Source organism: Mastomys coucha, unplaced genomic scaffold (genome assembly GCF_008632895.1).
Source record: "Mastomys coucha isolate ucsf_1 unplaced genomic scaffold, UCSF_Mcou_1 pScaffold16, whole genome shotgun sequence".
Classification (NCBI taxonomy): Eukaryota; Metazoa; Chordata; class Mammalia; order Rodentia; family Muridae; genus Mastomys; species Mastomys coucha.
Window position 1 is genome coordinate 40918074 of NW_022196898.1, and position 17016 is coordinate 40935089.

A 17016-nucleotide genomic window follows, 5' to 3' on the forward strand; every position below is an offset into this window, starting at 1 on the left:
TTCAAGTCACATGAGTCCTGGTCAGTTAATTTTGTGGCCCTTGTTCTCTTGATATCTCTGACCCCTGTTTTGTCCAGTCCTTCTTCCTGTTCTCCATCTAATGTTTGAATGTGGAAGTTTGTATCGGCTCACATTAATTGCTGGATGAAGCCTCTTTGTTCTCTTTGATGATGATTCTGCTAGGCTGTGTCCACAGAACCCTCTGCAGGCAGAACACATCATTTTAAGGTATATTGTTAATTCATCCTTTCCTGACAAACTTCAATGGTCAAATGGTCACTTTCATTGCCTTCTATGCACATTTCTCCATCCATTTTTTCTCTGTCAACTCAATATGGGTCATTAGTGTTATAAAGAATTATTTTTTATTTTCCAAGTGATAACACACAGACTACTATAAGATGCTTTACTCTGTAAAACAACTGGTACTTAAGGAACCATTAATTTTGTATTTGATTGTGACAATATTTTCATTATGAGGTTACTTTCTTATCACTAATTTTTTTGAGGTTATAAAATTGTTACATGATTTCTTACTTCCCTTTGTCCAAAGCCTCCCATATGCCTCTACTTGCTCTCTTTCAAATTCATGGCTTGTTTCTCATTGATTGTTATATATATATATACATATATTTCTACATATAGCCTACTAAGTCTGTATAACATTGGCTGTATGCATATTTTGAAGACTGTCCATAGATACTGGATGACTAATTCATGTGTTCTTCCCTTGGTAAGACTAATTCTCCCAGTTTCAGCATTCTTTAATTGCCCGTATTTCTTTGTGTAAGGTTGAAGCCTGATGGTATTTTTCCCATTCTCCTTGGCATGTCCTTTGTTGTCATCCTTGTTCAGTTCATGTTTAGGCAGTCTTGTGAGACTTTATGACTGTAGCTTCTGGTGTTCCTAGGAGGTACAGCCTTACAACGAACTCCTTCTGACTCTGATTCTTAGAATTTTTCTGCTCCTTCTAACAAGGTTACCTGAACCTTATGTGCAGGATATGTTTTCTAGATCCACTGGGACTGGGCCCCACTTCACTATATTTTGATTAGTTATTTTACTGTAATAGTCTCTATTAGTTGCAAAGAGAATTTCCTTGGTGAAGAGTGATGACTGTACTTAACATAGGCATAAGAGAAGATAGTTACCTTTTGATAGTGCTTATTGCAGATAATGCTTCTAAAACAGAATAATATTAACTATTGTTCAGAAAGTTTCATCCAACAGTCTACTGAAGGCAAACAATATCACATTACAATAATTTAGTTACTCTTGAACTTTGTGAACACTTCTGCAAAAAAAATAAGAGAAAACTTAAGAAAAACAAAAACAAAGACAAAATAAAATGTAGTCTATTCATTAACTTCAGATGCAAAATTCCCAATACAAAATCACAAGTTTAAAGAATATCATGTTTTTATAACTCCTCTAAAATTGTTAATTTGTAGTAATGGCCTCCCATGTGGGTAAAGTAAATGAAATTCTAGACAACAAACTCAAAGGAGTAACAATAAGATATTTAAAGAATCAAAAAGAAAATAAACTCCTGAACAAATCATGAAGAAATATAAGCAGGAATTCAGTGCAAGATATAAAAGGGAAATTTGAGAGCTAGAGAGAGACATGGCTTGGTGATTAAGAACACCTGATATTCCTATAGTTTGGCTTCCAGAACTCATGTCAAGCAGCTCATAACCATCCATAACTCCAGCTCCAAGGAATCCAACAGTCTTTTCTGCTTCTCAGTGTATTCCCATGTATGTACATGCACACACACACACACACACACACACACACACACACACACAGAGAGAGAGAGAGAGAGAGAGAGAGAGAGAGTGAGAGAGAGAGAGAGATGCACACACACCTGTAAATAATAAAATAAATAAAAATGAATTTTAAAATGAGGAATTTGATAAAGTGATGGAAATACAGAAGAAGGTGGATGGGAATAAAAAGATGATTCAATTGGTAAAGTGGTTGCTATGAAACCATGATGACCTGGGTTCAGATCTCCACCTTCCATGTACAAGCTGGTGATGGTGCTCCACACGTAACTCCAAGCACTAAGTAAAAAAATAGGAGGATGATCAGAGCTTACTGTTCAGTTTGTCTAGCCAATTATAAAGCTCTAGGTTCAGTGAGAGCCTTCCCTCCAAAAAATAAAGTGGAGAATGATAGAGATAGATGTCTAACATTAACTGTTGGGCTCCATATACATGTGAACATTTGTACACACACATATATCACATATCACATATGCATACATGGATACAAAATAAATAAGTAAATAAATAAATATCTATGAGTAAATAAAGAAATATTTATGAAAAATGAAATTAAGTGAAAAACAAAATGAGTAAAATGAAAAATCTCTGGAAAGCTTCGTAAATAGAATGAATCAAAGAAAAAACATAATAAAGACAAATAATTAGAACATCTAAGTAATGTCTTACACAAAATAAGAAATGAAGGGACTTTCAAGATGTTTGGAAAACATGAAATGAATCCAAGAATCATGAATATAGAAGGAGAAGAATTTTTTTCTGAAAGCATAGAAAATATTTTCAACAAACCCATAGCAGAAAATCCTCAGCATCTGATAAAAAGAGGGCAATCCCAGTCACAGGAGACATAGAACTACAAACAGACAAGGTCAAATATACCTTCCCTCATACTTACCTGGCAGGGGAGACACCATGATCAGGAAGGTGGTTTTCCCAGGGCGAGCCTCACCCATTGCACTTGGGGTGTGCTGACCCCTGCGATTTCCCCAAATGCAGGAAACTCTACTGCATAATTTGTGGTAGTGGGGGACTGCGTTTGCACTCTCCCCTGTAGAAAAAAAATAATATAACTTCCCTCATAATATTATAATTTAATTACTAAGTATGCAGAAAAAAGTAAGTAGATTAAAATTGTCAAGAAAGAACAATTGTCATATGTAAAATCAGACACATCAGGATATTATCAGTTTTTTTTTTCATAAGAAACTTTAAAAGCTATAGGGATTTAGAGTAATGAGTTTCACGTTCTGAAAGACAACTGCCAACCCAAAATACTATTCACAGTGAACATATCTGTCAAAATTGAAAGAAATATAAATCTTTCCTTGATTAAAAACAGGCAAAGGGAATTCATGAACAGTCAGCTCTACAGTAGATAATTGAGGCAATATTTCAGAGTGAAGAGGAAGAAAAGTACACATGAAGTCACAGAATAAAATAAATCACAGTTGTATAATAGTAAAGCAAGAGTGGGATAAGAAAACCCCAAATACTCTAACACCAACAAGATGGCAGTAATTGGTACATACTTTTCAGTAGCAACTGATTATTAATGGTCCAAATTTTCCAATCAAACAATAAAAATAAGAATTAATTAAAATGTAAGATCCATCTATGGGTGCCTTCAGGAAAGGCACCTTATCATAAAGGACAGACAGTACTTTGGGCTGAAAGGATGCCAACAGGTGTTCTTGGGCTGGGAATCTCACTTAGCAGATACCAGCACATGTTGTTTTGTCAGAGAAATAGGTAAGGGGAGAGTGATCTGCCACAACTAAATGTGTGTCCACCCAAGAAACTTGAGACTGCAAGGACTGTATTTGAAGACAGTAGAAACAGCAGCCACTAGACACTAGCTGTGAGTCATGTGTCAAAATAAATGTGAGTGAAGACAATCATATTAGGTGAAGTAAGGCAGACAGGAAGACAAAATGTATGGCGTTTTCTCTCATTCATGTGACTGCTATGCAAAATTAGGTATGTGGTTATCAGATGGTCGATGGGATTGAAAGCTAAAGGCACTGTCATACTTCAGCTCATGATGAAGCTTGTATTTCAGCAGAGAGAGAGAGATGGGGAGAGAAAGAGGGAAAGAGATGAAGGGATTGAGATATAGCTATCTGGAATGAAATAAGGACAGACTTAAAATACAACTTGAGAGCATGCCAAGCCTGTACAGAGGCCAAGGTGGAGATAGCAAGGTCTGATGAAAGCTGAATTGCAAGGGTAAGGATTTTCAGGCTTTCCATAATTTGGATGTTTGTGCTATCACATCATGGTAAGCTTTACATAATGGCAGTCTGACATTCTTATGAGTTATCAGTTCTGATGAAAACGGCTAAGCTAATATGAGGCCCAACTGCAATACACAAGGCAAAAACTAAAATGTTTGAGAGACACAACTCCCATGAAAAATACTATAATATCCATATCAGAGTTGTGCCATTGTCTCTGTGAGACTGTCAATCTGGTCAGCAGGAAGCCCTCCCAGCTCTGGCAAGGGCTGGAGAAATGGCTCAGTGCTTAAGAACAATAGGTGTTCTTTTAGAGGACCTGGATTTGAGTCCCAGAATCCATACAGTGGCTCACAGACATATGCAAATCCAGTTCCAGTGATCCACAACCCTCTTCTGGGCTTCTCAGACAGCAGGTATGCAGGTGGTACACAGGTAGTCATACAAACAAAACACCCATACATATAAAATAACACAAAGGTTTTTTTTTAAGATCATGATATGCAGAAAGAAGTCCTTGTTCATAACCCAAATCTAACATGCAAGCATGGAATAGGATGAGAAAGACCTTAGAAGGACTGGCAGAATTTTATAGAAGCACACCCTGCCAATGGCTGCCACAAGATTCTCAATCATTTATAAACATGGCTGTAGAAGTTAATAGTCACAAAAAAAAACTCAAGGCACCAGCACAGATAACAGAGGACCATGCAGGTTCACCCTAAGTGGACTTATGTTACTTAGTTGGTGGAGTTTCTGACTTCCATTCTTCATTCATCCACACACATGTTATTAAACTTTTCCTTCCTTTTTTCACTATACTACACTAACCTGATAATTAGGAAGAGATAGTTTGTAGTTTTAATGGCCTAATTCTTTGGGTTATGAAGGCCGGATTCATGATAAACTGATGTAAATGACTATACATCACCCCAAATAGAGAGGTGAAGAGTGGAAGGTTAACTTCCTGCCATCACTTCTTTGGCAGAAGCTATTTTTTTTTTTTTTGTGAAAGATAAGGGGTGGCAATGGCGTAATATACAATTGATGAATATAGGAGTGGAATGTCAAAGGCTTTGAAATATCCTTGATGTCTGTGTTTCCCTTTTCTCTCAAGCACAGACATGATTTAAACTCCAGATTTGATACATCTCCATAATACTGTTAAACTGCATTGGTCCCAGTGGGTAGTAGGTCCAGTGATGAAGATCACCTCTGGACTCCAGAAATAAGTTTTACTGCCCATAAGCAGGCCCTCAAGTCCATACAGCAATGTGAAATGGAGAGACTTGGAAGGTTTTTAAACTACACAGGGCAAGAAACACCTGGGTGACTGGGCAGAACTAAACCTCCTTGCCAATCTATAGGGCAGATGTTTCTGTCAAATCAATCATTTAGCAAAGGGATGGACTATCAACATTTAATGGCTTGGGCAACTTGATGGAGCAGGCTGAGTCCAGTGTATACAGACAATGTTCCTGCCTTCGTGGAAAGTCAGGTCTGAGTCCAGATAGAGTACATGAGAAGTACAGAGCAGTTTGGGATGAGCTGTGTACATTGAGAGCTGAATCTATCAATATACAAATACCAGAGAAGGTCTAATAACCAAACAGTCCAGACTGTCTACTTGGCTCTGGGGAAGTATGTTGGGTGGGCAAGTGTTAAACATAATTCAAAAGATGGACAGGGAGCCAAGGAAGAGCAGAAAGAGAAATGTGGACTCAAGTAGAGATGGAGGAAGTTGCCCTTGGAGGAAGCTGACTGTAGAGGTAGCTCATTAGGAAGGTGGTTGGCACAGTTATTCACAGAAAGAGATGCCTAAACAGAGCTAAGGAACATTCAGCCAGCAGTCTAGTGTGAACTACCTCATACAAAGTTCTTGTCTAAACCAGATACTGTACTTTTTCCTCAACACACATGGGTGAGATCAAACACACCCTATGTGCCCCAAAGCCAGCTTCAGCAACCCATGCCAAATTTTGCTGGGTAAAATAGCCACCTTAGGGCCAGGGAGGTGGCTCAGTGCTTAATAGCACTTTCTATTCTTGCAGAGGATCTATCTGGTTTGGGTTTCAGCACTTACATAGTGCCTCAAAGCCATCTGAAACTCCAGTTTCATGGGATCTGACACTCTTTTGACATTCTTTGGCACCAGGCACACATGTGGTACATTTACTTGTATGAAGTCAAACACTCCTACACCTAAAACTATTGTTGAGAGACCCGAATTAAGAGTGGAAAGAAGAAACCGATTTATTCAATGTGTTCACATTGGAAAGAGGGACAAAAACATAAAAGACACCCATTGCCCCAAATCTACCTGCCTTAAGTAATATTAAAGTTTTTTGCAACTCCTTAAGACAAACAACAATGTGAACTAACTAGTATCCTCAGAGCTCCTAGGGACTGAACCACCAATTAAACAGCAGAGGATGGCCTAGTCAGTCATCAATAGGAGGAGAGGCCCTTGGTCCTGTGAAGGCTCTATGCTCCAGTGTAGGGAAATGCCAGGGCCAAGAAGCAAAAGAGGGTGGGTTGGTGAGCAGGGGAAGCGGGGAGGGAATAGGGTTTTTTTTTTTCTGAGGGGAAACCGGGAAAGGGGATATCATTTGAAATGTAAATAAAGAAAATATCTAATAAAAATATCTGGCCACAGATATGCCATCTAAACAGGCCTGGTTAAAGTGTGTTCCTCATTGCCTGCACTGTAGTCTCATCTTGGAAAGTGTTAAGTTTTTAGAACTGTGTGACATATATTTCTGGAGAGACAAGTCATCCCTCTGGCCAGAGCCTTTTCTTTTTCTCAGCATGAGATTCTTGAAGAAATTTCCCTGTGTCTGGAGTAAATTTTTTAATAGAGTAGTCAGATTGAAAGACACACATGAGACTCTACAATATTTTGTTTGTTTCTGCCAGGCTAGTCACCTGAGGACTTGTGGCCTCGCTAACAGCACTAATGTGACAATGAGAAGACCGAGATGCAGTCATGAAAAGAGGAAATTGAGCACTCATGTCTTTACCTGCATAAGCAGCAGTCAGCAAATCACTATGTGAACCTGTAGTTCTTTGGCCTTTCATCAAAAGGAAGCAACTTCCCTCTACTGTTGGCACAGGGAATGACAGCCTCTCACAGTAGGAAAGGAGCTGTAAGGGGAAAGGATAGTTCTGTTCCTGCCCAATGCCCTGTAATCTTGGGATTCCAGTTTCAAAAATCAGAGAGTCAAACTAGAGTAATTGTAAACTGAATAGACTAATGGAGTAATATTGGTTATCACATCCAAATGTGTTTCTAGCCTGTACACACACACACGTGTGCATGCACACATGCACATATGCACACACAGAGAGAGAGAGAGAGAGAGAGAGAGAGAGAGAGAGAGAGAGAGAGAGAGAGAGAGAGAGAGAGAGAGAGAGAGATAGAGAGAGAGAGAGAGAGAGAGAGAGAGAGAGAGAGAGAGAGGAGGGCAGAGGAGAGGAGGGGAGGGGAGGAAGAACAGATCAACAGACCCTTGGGCTGACTTTCTGGAAAGTGCTTTGGACCTTCAGAAAAAGTGCCAGTTTCTCCCAGATCTACTCCTCCATTTTCCTTTGTTTTGTACACAGATATGATTATGTGAATTACATGCCATGGTATTTTATATGATCCTAATACTGTCCAGGATTTTTTCTATGTGATTAGTCTTATTTGATCATAGTATGCCTCAAACAGCCAAGCACGTTCCCATGGGGATGATACCTCAGTCTCATCCTTCATATTGTGTGTAATACTGAAATGTGCAGGAATGACTGATTCCTAATGGAGTGCAGAGCATGTTTTTGTCTGTGTTTCTGGGTACTGAATGTACAGTTTCACCCATGCTAGTTACATGAACTATCACTAAAGTATACCCTCCAAAATATTTTTCACTTAATTTTTTTGAGGCTAGCCAGAATGAATTGATAATCCTATATGGATTTATAATCCTTTTTAATCCTTATGCCTCAGCCTCCCAAAAAGTAAAGAATTTGATTGCTTTTGCTCAAGTCTCTTTTTCCCTTATGCTTCTGAAAGCTAGTGTTCTGTCCAATGTCCTAACTCAAGGTCTGCCAATGATGCCTGTTCCTAGAGACACTAATGGCATTTTCCATCATGGTAACAAGCCATGATTTAAAATCATCTCACCACATGTGCACACATGTGATGTCATTCTCTCTGTCAGATGGCCAGCTGCTCAACTAACAAATCCTTGGCAATCAAGTTTTGCCTTTTGCTTCCCAAGTATCTCTAAGTATTTTCCAAATTGGGAGTCCATGTACACCCCACAAGTACTACATGTCTACTGTTAGACACATCCCAGAGAGCACTGAAGCCCCTCTGAAATTTCCTCTTGTCTTCTGTAGTCAGTTTCATGAACACAGACACTCTGGTTATCAGGGAAAGCTGAAAGAGGATCAGTAGGGTAAACCAGAGACACGAACCATAGATTTGGCTTCAACAAATCAGAAATTCGATTTCTTGGTGACCTTTAGTAACTATCACACCATGCCAGATAACTGGAACATGAACTAGATACTTTTCAACACTCCCTTGTTCTAATATTTTATGTCCTACTAACCTACTCACACTCAGCTTTATGGTTTTTGTCTTATCTGTACTAATCTCTTCTGAAACCTGTTTACAATTTTCCATGACCTTTTTCATTTAATGCATTTTCTCTTAAGTTTTATGTAGAGAGGCAAAAAGTAGAATGACAATGTGTATAAATGTGAGGAAAAGGGAGGGGATAGGAAAGGATGTTTACATGAGGAGGGCATAGGACCATTTTTCTTAGGTTACTCTTAGGGCAGGCACTATCCTCAGTGAGCACTCAGTGGTGCTCAAAGAGGAATAACTGAATTGATGTGGTTAGAGTATATGTTGCACAATTTTTGAGATCTAACTATGTAGAAATGTGTTTCAGTGTCTGTGTGAAGAATTTGTCTCCTGTGTGAGGCCAGAACCTCAATTTTGGCACTATCTGTTGTAGATATCAAAAAGGAAAGATGGATGAAAAATAAATATGCAGGTTGAATACACAAGCACTGTTTATTTGACTGAACAGAATAAGAATAATATGAGGCAAAGACTTCACAGTCAGTGATGAGACAAAATATGATCAAGCATCCTTGGATGTGATCCGCTTGGGTGAAAGAAGAAAACTCGGTGACTTCTTAAAGTAATGGACACAAAGTGGCCTTGAATACTGTTGTACCAGTGTGTTCTGCGTGTATTACAGCTATATGCACATGCCCACACATGTGCGCTTGAGCACACACACACACACACACACACACACACACACACACACACAATTCACAAACTCAATTACAAAATTAGGGATCTTTAGGCATCTTTTAGCTATAGACCTACTGACCAGTTTTTGTTGTGCTAGTTCCTGCTTCATACTAAGAATGTATTGGCAGTTCAGTCAGCCACTGATATACACACACAGCCAGGTATGGAGTTAAAAGCTATTTAATCAGAGGCAAGAATATTGAACATACACTTGTCTCACTCCCCACCTCCCTTCAGATGAATCCTGAGTCCTGAAAAGATTAGCCATTCAATATGACTTTGGGCAATGTTAAGAGGCTCAGGATCCCTTGAGGATGAAGATGAGAGACAACTTTTTAAGTGGTACAAGGAGAGAGGGATTAAGACTGAAGGTCACAGCATGTGTAGCACAAGGCAATGGGACTCATAAGCAGGATGGAAAGCAGCCTCAGCCTCTGATGATCATGTCTTCAGGCATGGCTGTGGACAATTTTACTTCTGCTTTGTCTTCTGCTGGTATGGTGAGGGGCAGGGCTCAGGAACAACAGGGTGGCAGGGCTCAGGAACAACAGGGTGGCAGGGCTCAGGTGCCTTAGGCTGGCAGGGCTCTGGCACCTTAGGCTGGCAAGGCTCTGGCACCTTAGGCTGGCAAGGCTCTGGCACCTTAGGATGGCAGGGCTCTGGCACCTTAGGCTGGCAGGGCTCTGGCACCTTAGGCTGGCAGGGCTCTGGCACCTTAGGCTGGCAGGGCTCTGGCACTTTAGGTTGGCAAGGCTCTGGCACCTTGGGGTTGCAAGGCTCAGGAACAGGGTGGCAGGGATCCTTGGTTTTAGGAGCACAAGGTTCCTGGGGTGGAGGCTGGCAAGGCTGTTTCACCTGCTGCTGGTGCAGCTGAGGGGGTACAGTGCAGGGCTGCTTCTGCTGGTGGGAACTCATGATTAGATAGCACTTGGTCCTGGAAAGAGAAAAGACAACTTAGTGATTCACTGAAAGAGAAGGTAACTTCAACCTCAAGTCAATTTAATTTCAGACACCTTTAGAGAAAAGAGCCCCTCTCCATGCTGACTTCCACACTTGAAAATAAAACATAGTGTGATAATTTCTGGACTTTTAAAAAGATGGTTAGCCGAAATTTGGTTTGCTCTGGTCCGTTTCAGTGGGTTCTTTCCTTACTCTCATCCTCCCTGGTCATGTTATCTACATAGTTGAAGAAGCTCCAAGGCATAAATGAAAAGAGCAAAGTATAATAACATACGCGTATAAAAATCTCATGGTAAAACAAATGTTGATCAAAATATTAATAATACTTTTTAAAAAGCAATAAAGTATCTCAAAAAATGCTGGCTTCTGAGAGGCGTGTGAGCCTACACACCAGGGTGTCTGGAAAGTGGTGTCACCCAAAGGCAGCAGCATACCTACCTCCTTGTCCAATAAATCACAGTGTGACTTGCAGAGTGGCTGTACGTTAGTCCATGTCCATATGCTTTTGCCTCTCTATGTTATGCTCTCATGGTTTTCTACAGATTTCCTCCATTTCCATCTCTTCCTAACAAATACTCTTCCACCATAGTTCATAGTGCATGCTACCACTAAGGGGCCGTCCTTGAGCCATGCCTTCCCCTGCACAGCCCCACCCCACCATTACTTCTTTCACTAGCACTGTCTATGCACGGAATTTCAATTTCACATGTCACCTTCTCTGCCAGACTACAAGTATGGTATGTTCCACATTGACCTAAAAGTTTGCTTTAGCAGATCCCTTTGATGAATTAAATTTCTATATTGATGTGCCTGTCAGTAAGAACCGCCATAGTTCTGAAAGCTGTCTGGACCTAAGCCTTAACCTGTATCCAGCTGTGAACTTCCATGAACATTTGAGTGGATGCTTCTCTCCCCTGCCCTAATCTCTGATTCCATGGCTGTCTACCAAGTTGGTCAACTGAATCATCTCACAAGTTCCTAGACCCAAACTGTGCTATAACTTAAGCAAAAAATGCTACTGTTCTCTAGCTCAACTCTGTAATAAACATTGGCTTTGAACAGTTTTTTTTTTTGTAGTGAAAAATAACCAAGAATTTCAAATCAGTTGCAAGCAGAGACTTACCTAGTATTCACAGAAGAGCAGGTTCTCGGTTCTCCGTTGGTGTGGATTCTGTGTGAAGGCAACGGGCAGCTGGCTTTTTATAAGAAGAACACCTCCAGGAAACAGACTTGCCACAGATGTTCTATTTTCCTTTCTTACCAGTAACCTATGACTCACCCTCCTCCCCTAGTTCACCCTCTGACTCAGCTTTAGTGATGGAAACCGCCCAGCTGATATAATGACACTGACAGTTTGACAATGATGTCACCTGGGTTCTCTGTCACCCTCCTCCTCAGGCCCAGGTGTCATGCTTGTGTTGTGAGAGGGTTAATGAGCTGGCATGGAAGTGGGTTGAAGTGGTCCTGATACCTGCTGCCTTCCTTAAGTTGGCTGGTCCTAGTATTCTGTGTGGCAGAATACTGTGTGCATGTAAAAAAGTAAAGCTTAAAGGAAAGGGGGAATGGGGTGGGCACTTGCTCTCTCTTAGTGAAGGCATGTGCTGGAAATACAAAAACAATGGATTATAGACTCTGCTCACTGTGTGGATGATTCATAACCTTATGCACATTTCTCACATTTCATCCCAACTCCATGGAACTATACACATTAAAAATTATGTACGTATCACCCCCAGCCCCACCCCTTTCTGGCTGGTCCCTAACCTGGGAAAACCTGTTTTACTTCCTTACCACACCTTCCCCCTCTCCCCACAACCTGTTTCTGAAATTTCCAACTGCTAAAGCTGATTGGTTTTCCAGGGTAACCTTTTCTCCCACTCCACCCCACCATCCGGCTGTGGTTGCTTCCTCTTTTCTAGCCTAGTTGAATTCTTCCCCACACCTGCAGACCTGGAAGCCTTTTGTAACCACCTTCATCCAAAGGACAACAGTGGAGGTTTGGCTGGCTTTTCGAGGAACCACAAAGAGGCCTGGCCTGCCTTGTGGTGGGACCCTTAGCTGTTACCAAGATGAACCTGTAAAGTAAAAATAAGACTGCTATGTCTTTACAAGGCTCTGGAGATAAACAGTAGCCATTTCTAGATCTGCAAAAGGTAGAAGAGCTATGAACTGGCAATAAGGAGAATAAAATGCTCAAAAAGCTGGTCTGGAAAGTATGGATATTAAAATCTCTGTACATGTGTGTGTGTGTGTGTGTGTGTGTGTGTGTGTGTGTTCTACCTTCGCACACACCGAAGAGGGAATCAGATGCCATTATATATGGTTGTGAGGCACTATGTGGTTGCTGGGAATTGAACTCAGGACCTCTGGAAGAGTAGTCAATGCTTTTAACTACTTGCCCATATCTCTAGTCCCAGAGTCTTTCTTAAGCCAGCAATCCCAGTGTTGAAAATAATGCAGTGTCTCCCTCAGAGGGGTTCCACACTTACCATGGGAAGTGGCTTCATCTGCAGCAAGCTCTTGGAACAGAAATGACAGACACATATTAGACAGTCTGTTAGTACTTATTATAACAAAGATGAAATATGAAGAAGAAACACATATCATTATGGGAATATTGTTATTTGAACAAGCACAGAAATGGCCTTGAGAGCCCTCAAGGTTACTGGTTCAAAGAAGGCAGGAAAATACTATCGTTCATAAAACCTCCAGTTAGTCAGAGTCTGAGAGAGGAAGAAAATGGCCATGATGCTAAAATGGAAATTTTAGATTTATTTATTTAACGTGTATGAGTATTGTACCTCCATGAAATGTATGTAGTGACAATAGACTTCTGAAGAAGGTGGTAGATTCCATGTAACTTACATTAGGGATCACCAGTGGCAGTATGTGGGTGCTGAAAACTGAACCTAGGTCTTCCACAAAAGCAGCAAGTGCTCTTAACCATCAAGTCGTTTCTTCAGGCCCTAAAGACTATTTTGGAACACAACATGCCATCAGTAATAGTGTCAGGGTTTGGTGCCTGCCCGTGGGATGAACCCCAAGTTGGGCCGGTTGGCCACTGGATAGCTTTTTCTTCAATCTCTGCTCCATTTTTTCTCAACATTTCCTTTAGTCAAGATAATTCTGAGTCAAAAATTTTATAGGTAGTTTATTGAATCTATCCCTCCACTAGGAGCCCTTTCTATCTATTGGAGGTGGTCCCTTCAGCTTCCATCCCACACTGTTGGGCATTTTGGCTAAGGTCATCCTCATTGAGCCCTGGGAGCCTCTCAGATCCTATCTCTGGGACTTTCTAGAGGTTAACACCTCTACCTCTCAGCCCCATCCCCACCCCCAACCATACCACCACAGCTGCTTATTTTCATTCATTTTCCTGGTGCTCTGGATTTCTCTCCTGTCTCCATACCTGATCTATCCTTTTCCTCCATTTCCCCTCCCCTCTCCCACCCAAATCTCTTCACCCCTCTGCCTCCCATAATTATTTCCTCTCCACTTCTAAGTGGGATTGAAGCATCCTCACTTGGGCCTTCTACTTTCTTAAACTTCTCAAAATTTCTGAGTTGTATCATGGGTATTCTGTACTGGCTAATACCCACTTATCAGTGAATACATACCATGCATGTCCTTTTGGTCTGGGTTACCTCACTCAGGATATTTTCTAGTTCTATCCATTTGCCTACAAAATTCATGATGTCCTCATTTGTAGTAGCTGAATAGTATTCAGTTTTGTGTTTGCAGACAGGAGTCTAGCATTTCTGTCCTCTGAGAGGCTCTACCAGCAGCTGACTGAGACAAATGTAGAGACGTACAACCAATCATTGGACTGAGGTCAGAGGCCCCTATGGAAGAGTTAGGGAAAAGATTGAAAGAGCTGAAGAGGATAGCAACCCCATAGGAAAAACAACAGCATCAACTAACCCAGACCCCTGTGAGCTGCCAGAGACTAAGCTACCAACTACAGAGCATACATGGGCTGGTCCATGGCCCTTGGCACATATGTAGTAAAGGACTGCCTTGTCTGGCTTTAGTGGGAGAGGTCAGGCCTAACCCTGTAGAGATTTGATGCCCTAGGGAAGGGGTATGTGGGAGAAAATGTGTGGGGTGTGGGGTGGGGGTGAGGGAGCATGTGAGGCAGGTCAGTGGGAGTTGGGGATGAGGGGTGGGAGACCATCTTCTCAGAGGCAAAGAGGAGAAGGAGGGATGAAGAACTCTTGGAAGGAGGGACTGAGAAGGGGCAACATTTGGAATGTAAATAAATAAAATAATTTTTAAAATAGTTTAATTTTTAAAACAGGACTATTTTGAATTCAGTTGATATTACTCAGGAGAGGGTTTAAAGGTACCACAGTGGCATGGCTAGGGTGAAAAATGTCTAAATACTTGCCAAGAAGTACAGTCCCTTTATGATGGTCATTTTCTGAGACTTGTGTGTTCTGAGGTCACACGAAGAAGCACTCCTTTAGACCTGGCACCAGCAATTTCTTCTGATCAACATAACATGAGACTAACGTCACTGATTCAGAACCACATTCCAAACACTATCTGTTAAAGGGTGTGACCTTCGGAACACCTAAATTATCTTAAAACTCAGGTGTAGATGATGCCTCTTCTTCTTCCCACACCTCTGTTCCCTCCCCTTTGCAAACACACAGCTAAATGTTTTTGAGGCACTTGCTAGCTGCACAGCTAGATTACCTCTTATGAACCCGAGTCAAGATCAGCCTTCAACTCTGTCCCAATAGCACTGGCTCTCATTCATGGAAATATGCTGCCTGGTGTATACTATTTACTCAGTGATTGGCAATTGTAGAATTGAAACTTGGGTGAATGATTAGAAGAGGGAAGGAAGGAAGAAGGAAGGAAGGAAGGAAGGAAGGAAGGAAAGAAGGAAGAGGTTATGAGAACTCAGGACAGTACCTATATCTCTGCTGCCTTCCTCGTCCCTCTACATCATTATCACCTAATGTCATTACTACCTTTCTGTGGGCTTGTGGCTGAGACACCTGAATCTCAAGACTTTTGGTTCACTTCAGTCTGCTCTAGTTGGACTTAGAGTTGTTTCTCCCCATGTTCCCTAGTCAGGCTCTCCAGTAGAAGGAAGTCCATGGTGATACCTGCTCCTATCTTCAAGCAAAGAGAGTTCTTAGCCCCAAAGGAGCCTATTTCCCACTTCTCTGGCACCTGGCACTACACAGTTGGAAAACTTCTCTGACATCCATGGATCCAGGCAATGCTGCACATGCCTTTAATTCCAGCACTTGAAGCAGAGGCAGAGGCAGAGGCAGAGGCAGAGGCAGAGGCAGAGGCAGAGGCAGAGGCAGAGGCAGAGGCAGAGGCAGAGGCAGAGGCAGAGGCAGAGGCAGAGGCAGAGGCAGGCAGATCTCTGTGTTAGAGGTCAGCCTGGTCTACAGAGTGAGTTCCTGGACAGCCAGGGCCACACAGAAACTCTGTCTGAAAAAACTAAAACTCAAAAACAACAACAACAACAACAACAACAAAAAAACCCAAAGGAGCCTTTCTCACTGGGTACCTACCCCAGGCAGACTTTCCTTCCTGCCTTAGGCTGCACTGCCTTTACCCAAAGGCAGGTTCTAGCTCAGAGCACTGGTACTTTCTCTTGATAGTAGCACTGGTCCTTCTCTTTGAACATCTGAATCCTACTCACTGGCTGAGGAAGTTTTCTCCCTCTCAGTATTCTAAGTTTCTCTGCCACCAGGCCCAATGTGAGTACCACCTCATAAACTACCACACAAGGAGATGGGAAACTGCCTAGCTTCCAAACATCTCTCAAGATTTCCAGTCTTGGCCATGATCTCCCACTGTTTCTAGATGGCTGCTCTTCTCTCCATGATGGAAAGTGGCCCCTTTCATCTTGGTCGCTTGATTGGCCACTGAATAGCAGAGGAGTTGTGCCTCTTGGATACCTCACATTTACAAAGCTATTCAGATTGACTATACAGTGGTCAGGCTCTCCCCAGGTTCCAGGTTCATTTACTCGCTCCACTTCACTTCTGTGGAGGTCTGGATTGTATAATGAAATCCCTTTGCAATTCCGATTTTCATCTTTCTGTAAGATTGGGCATTTAAAGTGCATTCAAGTTGAGAAACACTGAGTCTTAAAGAATATTATCTTTGCTTGTTCTCTGATTACTAGAAAGAACAAGGAAAATCAGAGTGTTGGCTGTTCATTTCAGGCTGTCAATTTTTTTTTTAAGTTTTTACAAACACTTGAGTCTTTTTTGAAATAAAGCAACAGAAGGAAGAAACAGCAGCTCCTGGAAGTATTAGATCCTCCTGAATACTTTGGCCTGGAAGTGTTAGATCCTCCTGGATATTTTGGCCTAAACAGACAGAAGAAGATTGGCTTGCCTTCCTAGTGGTGGGGGCAGCAAAGAGTGAGCACATGAACTCAACACTAAGGAGTTTCTAGACAACTGCTAACCCTGGACAGGGGAAGGACAAGGTATGGGAGGGACACACTTCAGGCTCTACAGCTTGTTTCTTAGACAATTTGGGCAGAGCCACAGATTCCTGATTTTCTCTCCTCTCTCTTGGGACAGAATCTTGAATTCTTCCTCTATTTTTTCATCCATGTAGAGTTGAATAAAAACTTCAACCTAGTTTTTCTTGTTTGAAAGTGGTGGAAGAATTCCACAAGGAACTCAAGAAGAAGGAAGACCAAAAGGTAGACATTTCATTCCTTCTTAAAAGGGGG

General features: G+C 41.6%; 1 protein-coding gene and 1 non-coding gene across 2 annotated transcripts; one reads left to right on the plus strand and one right to left on the minus strand.

The window, feature by feature from the left end:
• Positions 1 to 2677: 2677 nt before the first annotated feature.
• LOC116094627 lies at positions 2678 to 2841 on the plus strand. The gene has a single exon (XR_004120244.1). It is a non-coding gene; the product is annotated as a U1 spliceosomal RNA (small nuclear RNA).
• Positions 2842 to 9502: 6661 nt separating this feature from the next.
• LOC116094148 (cornifin-A) lies at positions 9503 to 11538 on the minus strand. The gene is made up of 2 exons (XM_031376088.1): positions 11422 to 11538; positions 9503 to 10272 (listed from the first exon to the last, which is right to left on the minus strand). The coding sequence occupies exon 2, from the start codon at positions 10251 to 10253 to the stop codon at positions 9810 to 9812; it is 444 nt and encodes a 147-aa protein (XP_031231948.1). The 5' UTR covers positions 10254 to 10272; positions 11422 to 11538; the 3' UTR covers positions 9503 to 9809.
• Between the last annotated feature and the right edge of the window lie 5478 nt (positions 11539 to 17016).